This window comes from Protopterus annectens, chromosome 8.part1 (assembly GCF_019279795.1).
Source record: "Protopterus annectens isolate FY-2018-M chromosome 8.part1, PAN1.0, whole genome shotgun sequence".
Lineage (NCBI taxonomy): Eukaryota > Metazoa > Chordata > Ceratodontiformes > Protopteridae > Protopterus > Protopterus annectens.
The window spans coordinates 264,207,083-264,219,252 of record NC_056742.1 but is presented as its reverse complement, the minus strand read 5'-3'; the positions used below and the strand labels follow the sequence as shown (position 1 = coordinate 264,219,252).

The following is a 12,170-nucleotide window of genomic DNA, read 5'->3' as shown; positions in this document are numbered from 1 at the left end:
TAAGTATAAAAACTGGTCAGATGCTGTTCTACTGAATATAATACAGATTTATGATAAGTTCATAGGTTGTTTACAGCCTACTGGCCTTCAGGAAGCCAGTTTCCCTTTTGATGCTTGAATTACCACATCCCATTTGGTGTTAGATTGGCCTTTCCCATCCCATAGTCAATAATTATGTAGTACCCCTAGTGAGAATGACTGGTATCATACCATAGATAATTTGAAGGGATTCGCACATGGCATAAAGCCCTTCAGAGCTGCTTCTGTCCATTAATAGTACAAGAACAGTCCTAGGATAAATTTTCTCTCTCTCCATAGATGCTTGAATATTGGCAAAGATGATCTTTTTTCTTACGTGAATGGTAAGTCTGTCCCAGAGCAGCAGTGTCCTCTGCAAGTTGTACCTATCCTTCTAACCATTTTGTTGATGTTGTAGACGTTGTTTAGATCCCTGGTCCAAGTATTTCTGATGCCACCTGACTTGCTGCTTTGCAGTAAATCCATCAGTGTTGGGTTGGAGGATGCCTTGTATGCCTGACATGTGTCGCCTCTTAGCAGTCTCTAGGGTACTAACTATATTGACAAATCTTTGACTCTGTCCATATAGGACATATTTTTAGGCCGGTATCCTTTTAGTAAGTTTTTTATGAGCGTTCTATTTGCTACATGCCAAAGGGGTAGTTATAATTAATGACTGGCATAATGATGGCTGAGCAAAGGGGGGACAATGACGTCCCTAGATCTAGATGAAATCTCTGATGTTCATCGTGTTACACTGCTGCAGTCATTACACTTGGGTTATCCTGCCGTCAGGCGGTTCCCCAGTTGGCCTGAGTTCCAAAGTCTTGGTCCGGCGACGGTTGCTGTCGCCTCCTCCCTGACGTCAGTGCGACAGGGGTATATAAGATGCAGCCGACGCCATTTTCTCCAGTCTGTCTTGCCGCGCGGTGTCCGAAACAAAAGCAATTCGCAAGTGCCGGTCGGCCGACTCCAGAGATTTTCATTCCGAATCCAGAACCAAAGTCTTCCACAAAGCTAAGTACCCCGTTGGGGAAACTTTTTCTTGCCTCAGACCGATGTCAGTAAAAATTAATAACTGTATTTCTTGTGGAAGCAAATACATCATAAGGATTTCCATTCCTATTGTATCCCATGCCTAGGCCCAGACCACGATGTCACTGGTTGTCAGTTTTGTGCTAGGTTTAACAAGCGCACTACTAAACGTCGGTTTGATTTTGCCCGACATTATTTTGGCAGAAAATTTAATTACATCATGCTGTTGGAACTTCCAACGACCAGGATACATAAAAAGCTTAAAGACAAGGACAGGCATCCGAGGCCCAAACCTGATGACGAAGCCTTTTCTAGGCCGGTCGCCGGTTCTCCGGTTTTCAGCAAGGCACCTTCACAGCTCCTGACGACCGCTTCTGCAGAACCTCAGGCCGCCTCCGACTCCCACGTGGAGATGGCTGGGCCTTCGGACGCACAAGTTTTTCAGCCTACCGAGGCTAGCCCTTCAGAGGGATCCGGAGTAGCTGAGCAACCCGAAGCTTCAGAGGGTGTTTTCAGACCTACTCAGTTAACCATTAAACCCCCTGCTAAGTCTAAGCCTGCCTTAAAAACAAAGAAACAAGTACAGCATTTTCCATTACAGGCCTCCATGCCTAAGAAACAAATGCTCAAAATGGCCGAAGACCTAATTACTCTGATCAGGGGGTCCCATCCCCCTCCTGATAAAAGGCCCAAACAGGATGCAGACTATGACTCATCTGACCAGGTGTCCATTTCTTCACATTCATCCTCAGACCTAGGGTATTCTTTACCCCCTTATGAGGACTCGGATGCTGAGGAATCAATACCATCAGTCTCTCCGCCTGAGGACTACTCCTTTGGGGAAACCTTACATACCATGAGGGAGCATTTCCATTGGGAAGGCCAGGATTACTCTGAATCCAAGAAAAGGCTCAGAGATTTCCTTTTATTACCTCAACACAGACCCCTTGCTATTCTGCCAGTGTTAGACATTGTGGATGATGTGTATACTGAATCCAGCTTAAATCCTGACTCCTTACCTCCAGCCCCAGTTAAACCTGACAGATACTACAGAGTCCCTGACTCACACAAATTTCTGTATAACAGCCCTGTTGCTGACCCTGAAACTATTTCTCAGGGACCCAAAGGGATTAAGGCCTCATCAGCAAAGAATCCAGTCTCCTCTGACAGAGATTCCAGAGCATTAGACAGATGGGGAAAGAAAGTATATAAGTCTGTAACCTTAGCAATGAGAGCCTTAAATTACTAGTTTCACATGCTAAAATATCAGCAATTTTTGATGTCTTCGTTAAAACAAAAAATGCTTCCAGATTCAGATCCTCCTAATTTTAAAGAAATGCAGGATTTATTGCATGCAGCTGAACAAGTGGGAAAGCATACTTTGCAATGTGGTTTTGATTCTTTAGAGGCCTCCTGTAGAGCAGCAGTTACAGGCTCTGTCATTAGAAGGCATGCTTGGTTAAAAGAACATACTTTACCAGATCATGTTAAAGCAAAGTTATTGGATGCACCTTTACAGCAGGATGTGTTATTTGGAGTTAAGGCAGAAGAGGTATTAAAGAAAATGGAGGATAAGGCAAAATCTATGCAAACGGTAAAGGATTTCTTACAGGTTCATCCACCAAGATTTAGCAGAAGTTGGCCAACAAAGAATTGGTCCTTTCCGGCTACAGACAGACCTCAAAGGGGCAGATACAGACGTCCGAGAGGTAGAGGTCAACCACAAGGTCCTTACAGACCTCGACAATGGCGTGCACCAGGCCAGAAAGATGGGGAAGACAGGCCCCAACCATATAAAAAGCATCCTCAATGACTTCCCATTACAGCTGCCAAATAACTCTCTCTTGGCAGCCCCCTTGGGAGGAAAACTAGCACTTTTCTATCACAATTGGCATTGGATCACCAAAGACAAATGGGTTCTCAACATTGTATCTCAAGGTTACAGGTTCCACTTTCACACTCTGCCAAGGTTAAAAGGAATGCCAAATCTGCCACCAAATCAATGGGCAGAGGCTCAAAAACAAATTGCAGCACTCATGGAAATGAGAGCTATTCAAGAGGTACCACCACCAGAGCAAGGACACAAATTTTATTCAAGACTCTTTCTGGTTCCCAGAAAGGACAAAGCCTGGAGGTCCATTCTGGATCTTTCTTCTCTAAACACTTACCTGGATATTCCGAAATTCAAAATGTTGACACTACAGCAGCTTCTTCCCATGCTGGGCAAGAAAGCTTGGCTCGTGACCTTGGACCTCAAGGAGGCATACCTGCATGTCCCTATCAGACAAAACTGCAGAAGATACCTCAGATTCATAGCAGGTTCAATGCACTATCATTTCTCTGCACTGCCCTTTGGCTTATCTACTGCACCCAGGGTCTTCACAAAGTGCCTGGCACCAGTAATTGCATTTTGCAGACAGAAAGGAATTCAAATTTATCTGTACCTGGACGACTGCCTGATTCAAGCAGAGAGCAAGGACATTCTTCTAGAGCATCTGGTGTTTGTCAAACAGTTATTAAGTTGCCTAGGGTACACAGTAAATGGAAAGAAATCAAAACTAGTGCCCAGACAAGAGATAATATTCCTGGGTGCCAGCTTGAACACAACGGCCCAGATGGCTTATCTCACGCCAGACAAGCAAGGACAACTGACTCAATACTTTTGATTGATGGCAACAAAAACCCAACTCCCTGCAAGAAAAATTCTGCAGGCCATGGGTTACATGGCATCTTGCATACTACTAATTCCATATGCCAGACTGCATATGAGGAAACTGCAATGGTACCTAAAGAGTGTATGGTCTCAACACTGTCAAAGTTTGGAATCAGTTATACCACTAATTCCTTGCCTTCAACAGGAGTTTCGATGGTGGGCTCAAGCTTGTCACCTCAACAAGGGACAGCCTTTTACTCAACCTACAGCCAGGCAAACAACTGACAACAGATGCATCGGATTACGCCTGGGGAGCACACATAGCAGGAAAATGTATTCAAGGCAAGTGGCCCGCAGAACAAAGGCATCTTCACATCAATCAAAAAGAGATGTTAGCTGTACAGAATGCCCTTATAGCTTTCAAGGACCTGTGCATCCAGGACAACTATTATTAAAAACAGACACCACCACAGTTATGTGGTACATAAACAAGCAAGGGGGCACTTACTCCTACCCCCTCTGCAGACAAGCCATGACCTTGTGGAACACAGCTCTAAACTATCAAGTTCATCTGCAAGCACAATTCCTGCCGGGAGAGAAAAACATACTGGCAGACGACTTGAGCAGAAACATCATGGATCCCCACGAATGGGAATTGAATCCACAAATATTCAGAATGCTAACACAGAAATGGTGGAGACCGGACATAGATCTGTTTGCATCCCCAATGAACTGCCAGCTACAGAAATTCTGCACAAGGAGTTACCATCCACAAGCATGGAAAGTGGATGCCCTCTCATTCAGCTGGAAAAAACTACAAGTATACGCTTTCCCTCCACTGCCTCTCCTTCCAAAGATTCTCTTAAAAGCCAGGAAAGAAGAGCCAAAGATGATCCTGATTTCTCCAGACTGGCCACGCCAGCACTGGTACCCAATCTTAAAGAATTTAGCACAAGAACCACCCTGGATATTGCCTCAAATCCCACATCTGCTGACTTAGCACAACCATCAGATACTTCACAGTCAGCTAAATACCTTAAACCTAGCTGCATGGAAAATTCCTTAGTCAAGCAAGCAATGTCTCTCTCCAAAGCTGTTATGGATGTCATTCTGGAGGCCAGAAGGCCTAGTACCAGGAAAGCCTATTCGGATAAATGAAAGAGATTCTGTGCCTGGAACCAGGCTCACAGCCTTGACCCTCTTGTCCCAAACATTCCTCAGATTCTACAATATTTAACTGAGATGCTGGACAAAGGCCTCTCTTTTTCATCCATCAAGATCCACGACTCTGCCATCTCTGCTCATTACAACACGGATCCTCCAATTTTCTCTAATCCGCTGCTAAAACAGTACCTCAGAGGGGCTAAAAACATAAGACCGCCCTGTAGAGCACCTACTCCAACTTGGGACCTCAAATTTGTTTTGGAAAAATTTACTTTACGTCCCTTTGAGCCAGCTAACACAGCAGAATTAAAATATATTTCTTGGAAAACTGCTCTGCTCCTGGCAATAACATCAGCTCAAAGAGTTTCAGAATTACAGGCACTAATGGCAGCGGAACCTTTCCTCATTTTCCACCAGGACAGGGTGTCTTTAAGAACAAACCCTACGTTTATGCCAAAGGTGGTTTCAAGTGTGGCTCTAAACCAAAGTATTCACTTGCCAGCTTTTTATCCAAAACGACAGAATAAAGGGGAGAGACTACTGCATTCTTTGGACATTCACAGGCAGTTACGCTTCTACTTGGACAAAACCAAAGCTTTCAGAAAATCTGAGCAATTACTGGTAGCATATGCTGCAGGAGCACAGGGAAAAGCCATTTCAAAACAGACTATTTCAAAATGGATAGGACATTGCATACATTTCTACTACACACACCATGGGAAACCTATACCTAGCAGCATTAGATCTCACTCCACCAGGGCAACAGCCACTTCAACTGCCTACCTCAGAGGAGTGCCTACCAAGGGCATTTTGGAAGCAGCAACATGGAGTTCTGTGCATAACTTCACCAAGCATTACCATCTGCCTTTATACTCTAAATCCAGAGCTGGCTTCACCACTGCTGTGCTGCAGGGCCTTATAGCCACCTAATGCCTTATAGAACCAGCCACCCTACCTCAGCTTTGGGATTCTACCCAAGTGTAATGACTGCAGCAGTGTAACATGATGAACATAGTACAGTTTTGTACCTTCCATAAATGTAGATGTTCGAGTGTATAAACTGCTGCAGTCCAGGTTACCCTCCCTCCTTCCCCTCTTACTTGCTGGTACGTACCTATATCTTCTACCCTTTACTACCTATGGGGAGTATTTGCTGGTAACTAAAAGTTGTTGTTTGCTTTTCCTATCTATGTTTTATTAGCAATTTGAATTGCCTATCCATTTGGGGGCACCTGACATCTGGGGCAAGAAAAACTGAAGAAAATGGCATCTGTTGCATCTTATATACCCCTGTTGCACTGACGTCAGGGAGGAGGCGACAGCAACCGACGCCGGACCAAGACTTTGGAACTCAGGCCGACTGGGGAACTGCCTGATGGCAGGATAACCCAAGTGTAATGACTGCAGCAGTGTATACACTCGAACATCTACATTTATTGTAGGTACAAACCTGTACTTTTTATGAACTGTGCAATATAAAAGGACTTTCTTTTGAGGCAATGGACACATTAGTTGAAAGTTAGGTCACTGTCCACATAAGTTCTCAAATTCCAAACAACTGGTTCAACTCTTAGGGGCATATTGTCAGTGGAGTAGTTCCCTGGTGTCGATACTTCCAAAAGGATATGTCAATGCATTTTTGGCATTTAGTTTGAGGCCATGAATCTGGCACCATTTAGTTCTTTGGGGCAAACATTCGTGCAGGATGGCTAAGTGATTTAATGATTCAGTAAATGCACCAAGCTTGTAGTCGGCTGCAAATTTAGACAGCCAGAGCCCTTTTGGTATTGGCTTTTACTTTGGAAAAGTAGATGCCAAGCAGGAGATATCCCAACACAGAAACATGGGGGACTCCACTGATGAATGGTCGCTTTGTGGAGGTAATTTCCTTTATTTTGATTTCCTGCATCCTATCTGTAAACCAGTTGACAATCAGAGGGTGACACGAGAGCTTATTCCAGTTTAATTAGCTTTTCTATTATGCCTGAGAGGAGGATTGTATCAAAAACTTTGTCCAGGTTGAGGTATGCATTGTGTACTATTTTTACCTTCATCCATTGCTTTGCTGACCTTTTCAGAAAAGTCCACTAGGCTGAGCAATGCATGACCGGCCCTTGACTAAACTAAACTGAGATGAGTCCAAAGTTTGGAAGTTTCCTATGTCCTTACTGATAAGTTGCCCTGTAAGTCTTTCCATGGTTTTGCATATCAGGCTTGTCAGACTTATGGGTCTGTGGGAGGTCCTTTCTTGTGTAGGAGAACTGTTGCTGTTCTCCATTTGTTTGGTATAAAACTTGTAAGGAGGTTGAACTTGAATAGTGTTTTTTTTGGGGGGGTGGTAGGGCTAAATCATGTTCCATTTTATTTAAGATGGATCCAGGGATATTGTCAAGACCCATGGAATGCAGTACCTTTAGCTTTTGATAGTGCTTTTAGGACTTGGTCCTTTGATAGCTAGAGGTAGGCCAGTTTAAGGTGCATCTTGAGGGACATTCAGAGGTGAGAGGGGATAAAGTTAGAGCTGAATTTGTTAGCCTGTAGGCTTGCTATATCTTCAGCCATGGTGCAGATAATATTGTTCACAATCAGCTCGGCTTATTTCTGTGTTCTGCTCCTGAGATTACGAACATGACAATCATTAGGCCTTTTTTTTTGCTTTTGGCTTGGGTAGCTATTGTAACCTCAAACTTGTCTTTGGTGGAGTTTTTTAGGCTTTTATTTTATTTTGGTGGGTTTTTTTATTACCAAGTTGTACTTCTGATATCCCCCCACTTTTTTTTTCTTTTACTATACATCTAAATACCTAGCTTTTTCATATCTGTAGTGTTATCTATCTCCCCTTTATCTTAATTTTATTTATCTCCTTCATTATCTTTATTGTATTCACTTACTGACGCAAGCTTACCACTGCAGTAGCCATCACTTTTGTTTATAGTCCAGTGTTGTACCTAATCTCATGCTGAATGACTAACCTTCTGTTACTGATATAACAGCCATCATTTTCAGCCAGTATCTCATCCTTGCATAACCAATTATCAGCTGTGGACCCAGAAATTCTTAATTCTTCTTCCTTGGTCCTCTTAATCTCCCTAGACATCTTAAAACTGCCTCTTAGTGACCATCCACTATTATTACCTAATACAAAGTCCATCTGCGAGAGAAATAGTAATGTATACATCCTGGAGATAGCTCTCTTTCATTCTGTCAGTAATTTTAAACCCACATATTCTGTCATAGTAAAAAAAAAATCCAAGCCTTCCAAGAGGCATGATAGGCCACATAAGCATCATACTGTCATGAACCCACACTTGTGTAGGTGCACCATCATCTGTGCCCATTGCTGTCTCATTGCCACATGCCTTTACAAGAGATCCTCAACTTAAAAAGCAGAGCCTTCAGCTAAAATAGATAAAACTAGGAATTTTCTTGTTAATGGCACTCTGCTGTCAAGACTACAGACTGTATGCTTACCAGACTAGTAAAGGACAGGTTGACTGTCAATTGTTTGTCAGGCACTAGGATTAGGGATTGTGTTGGCAAATGCAGACAAACTAAGAAATAAAGAAATATACTGTATACCGGATTAAGCAGCCAACGACTTGCAGATATAAAACTTGTAAAAAATTGTTATTTAGGTTAGTTTGAAGAAGCAGAGTCTAGCCGCGAAAGCGCTTACTTTTTGTTTAAATAAACATCTCTGCTGTGTGCTACCAACGTCTAATAATTTTTTTACAAGAACTAATAAAACTATTTGCAGATGTACCAGACATGGTAATGAAGCCTTGAGTTAGGAAGCATGTTTCACAAAATGGACTTGTTTAATAGTATTGACCACTAGATGAGACACCTCCACCTTTTCCACTCCAGTGCAAGCCTTGTCTCTTCTACTGTGAAGGCATAAGTCATAACATGTCCACATACCACATTAGATAGGAGAATGCACATTTGGCTATTGTGGAACCATTATCTCTTTACAAAAGACACCTTCCTTTTCTTGGAACCTTTAATGTCGTATACAGTATTTCAGTTTCCAGCACTTATTTGAAGTCTTTACCCTGATGAGACTAAGATTTGTGAGGATTTGGATCACTGTTGCTAAACCCAGTGATAACATGTGACATCATTTGGAGCATTCATGTGCATGTGTTTCTGCCAAAGTCCATGAATTTAAAATGCTTCTTGTGTTCCCATCTTATATCTACTACTTAGCTGCTGCTTTACTTTTTTTCTAGTTGTTAGTTCACCATTACAGCTGAAGGTATTGATGCTCTGAAGACATAAATAAAAGCTGTTTGGGACACACAATCTGAGAGTTCAGTCATGTCTGTCTTCATATAGACCAGAGAGTTGCATCTCAAGTCATTCACCCCAATATGTACTATGACAGTCATAACAGTAATTGAACAGAAGACACTCCCCACTAGCTTTTACCTGAGTACTTTTCTATTTTTGTGACAAAAATACAAGAGCTTGAAATATTCTGAGGTACACCAGCAGATATGTAACAAAAAATAATAGACTGAAATGCATTTATCACAATGGTACACCAAAACAAAAATAAGTGACTTCTTTATTTCTGTTTTTTTCTAGGTTCCTCCAGTTTTGGAAGTTTTATTCCTCTTCCAAAAGGAAAATATTATTGGCTTGGAGGAGATCTTTGAGAGGTGATATAAATCTGCATGCCAAATGTGTGATTTGTGTGAAATACAGACATTTAGGGCAAGGCAGTTTTAGTATGTTACATAGTGTAAATCTGTTGCACTGTGAAGCTGTAGTAACTAACTCAGGCTATGTCTGAGTAACATGTCCTGGTAAAGGATGAGTATCATTAAGCAGTAATACAACTGGAAAGGCCGCAGAAATACCTCACTAAAAGAATCACAGGCCTAAAGCAGATGCCCTATGCTGACCGTCTAAAAAAAAAAAAAAAAAAAAAAACTCCACCTATATGCTGTCGCATATCATCTACTCAGAGGCGATCTCTCCTTAACATACAAGGCCATGTCAAAACCAGAGCTGTTGGACATGCTACACTTAAAGAAATTCCAATCCCTCAGAGACACATGCTCCAGGGATCTAAACCTTGTCATCACAATGAACAAAACATGCTGGAGGGATAGGTTACTGACCCAGAGACTCCCCAGACTCTGGAATAGACTGCCCATACATATCAAGCAGAGAACCTCTTTGGCCCTCTTTGAAAGGAACCTTGATGATTGGATGGGAGATAGGAAATTCACCCCGGGATCACGTCAGTCGCCCTGCTAGACTGGGGTCCAGGGAAGTAAATACTGTGGGGAAAAATAGTTAGGGAATTGCTATGGCTAGGCTTGTATAGGCCCTAGGGCCGATAGCCTAGTGCCAACCTATGAACTTATACATTGTACCATGTTTGGCGGCAGGGACCGATTAGTTTTAATGGTCATGGTGTTTACACTTTTCTACACTGTCATCGTGAGGTCTTGCAAACAACCTAGACTTGGAAGAAATATCAAAATCATTTTAGGAAATGATGGTTAAGTTTAAATTTTCATGTAGTAAGTATTTATTAAAATGGTTTTACAATTTGTTTTGGCAAGTTTTAGTAGCTGAAAGTTTTATGCTTACTGGTTTTTTTTTTTTTTTTTTTGGTTGTTACGGATGCCGGTGCAATTAAGGTTTTCGATGAGGTGCATACTGATGAAAGAATATTACAGCTCTGTATTGGGAGGTGTAGTTATCAATGCTTCTCACAGGTAGCAGTTAAGGATTGGGTTATGGGGAACAATGCCAACTTATTGTGTGGAGTTCGTTATGAATCTGTTTTGATAGACAGATTTGCTGAACCGGTTTAATGGCATCAACAGAGGATGATTTACTTAGGTTGAGTTCATGGAATAGTAATGACCAGGCAAACTGGGTGAAGATAACAAGAGCATTTGCCTGATGAGATATAGTGGAGTTAAGACTTGAAATTCTAGTAAAATGGTCGTTAGTTATAGCAAGAAATGGTTTGATGATCTATCATGTTTATGAAATGACTTGTAGGTGGAGACAAATTAACTGTCCTATAAAAGTGAAATGGATGCTGGAGGCAGCAGAGCCATCTACCTCTTACTGCAGGGGATAAAAGAAGGTTGCAGGCAGTGACCTGATAATCCGGAAGGGCCTGTCCAAGTGAGTTGTAAGTAGGAGCCTAATACTCAGGCAGGTGCCGGCTTCATTTTGAGAGACTACGGCCTGAAGGAATATAGCCTGAAGCAAGTCAGAGGCACAGGAATGGAAGAAGGCCAAGACACTTTGTATTTATTAGACTGAGGAGAACTGTGCGTTGCTGAACTTTAATTAGCAGTTTAAGCTGTATCACTTGAGCTTGAGACTTAAACTTGTATATTGTGACAAGTTTATTTCAGTAAAGGAATGATTAATATTATAAATGCAGCTTTTGTGTGTTCTTTGGTAATCAAAAATTAGTAATATGTGTGCTTGATGCAGTAAAATGAAGGAATGAAAATGGAAAACCATGCCATTTAAGTGAAATTCACTGCAGGCAGATTTTTTTCTGTGCAGTTATTTGTGCAAGCTTATGTCAATTTAAACTACCCAGTGTACTAATTAAATGGGGTATACACCACAGAAAGAGAGGAGTGGAAAACCTTTTGTTTATAGAAGTTCACTGTAAGTGAAGAAAGTCAGAGAGGCAGGAAAATTTCAGTTTAATTTGCTTGAATGGATGCTTGAAATAAAGCAAAGCGTTAGCAAAGCAGCATTGACATTTACCTCGGAAGAGTTTGAATCGGTATGTGTAACAACTAGAATAATAGCCATTATGCTGAAACTGCACTTGAATATGCAATTCCTTGAAATGAGATGGGTGAGTAAGCATTACTGAATAAAGTCTTAGTGACTTCTATCTTAGTGGTGTATTCTAAAGAGTTATTACGAATTATGGAGTTTGCTTTTTTGGAATAATGTTCATTTAAAGGCAGTATGAAAAAAATCAGAATGAAAATGCAAGATTTAATCACTGCTTGTTAAGCTAGGCTGAGCTCAATAGTCATAGGCTTTTTGTACTGCCCAAAAGAAAAGCAGACTCCGGAGGAGAGTAAGTGGACTAATTAGTGTTCAAGTTTAAATGAGTTGTTGGAATACAGTGGTGAAATGACTATTACTGTTTAACGTTTTAACAACGTGATAAGAAACTGCCGACAGATTGCTTACTAAAGGTGGCCATAATGAAGATACTAAACTGCTGAAAGAAATGCATTGGGAAAATGTTCTTGCATTAGGATGTAGGTGCTCAAGAAATTATTGAAACTGC

The 12,170-nt window shown here is 41.6% G+C and overlaps 1 protein-coding gene across 2 annotated transcripts in view; it reads left to right on the top strand.

Annotated features, from left to right (window-relative positions):
- FANCA (FA complementation group A) overlaps window positions 1–12,170 on the top strand; it is a 2,214,801-nt gene that overhangs the window by 214,900 nt on the left and 1,987,731 nt on the right. For both annotated transcript variants that reach the window (XM_044081851.1, XM_044081852.1), the window contains exon 7: window positions 9,461–9,534. In XM_044081851.1, the coding sequence (XP_043937786.1) occupies window positions 9,461–9,534 (74 nt within the window). The remainder of the gene's footprint in view (window positions 1–9,460; window positions 9,535–12,170) is intronic.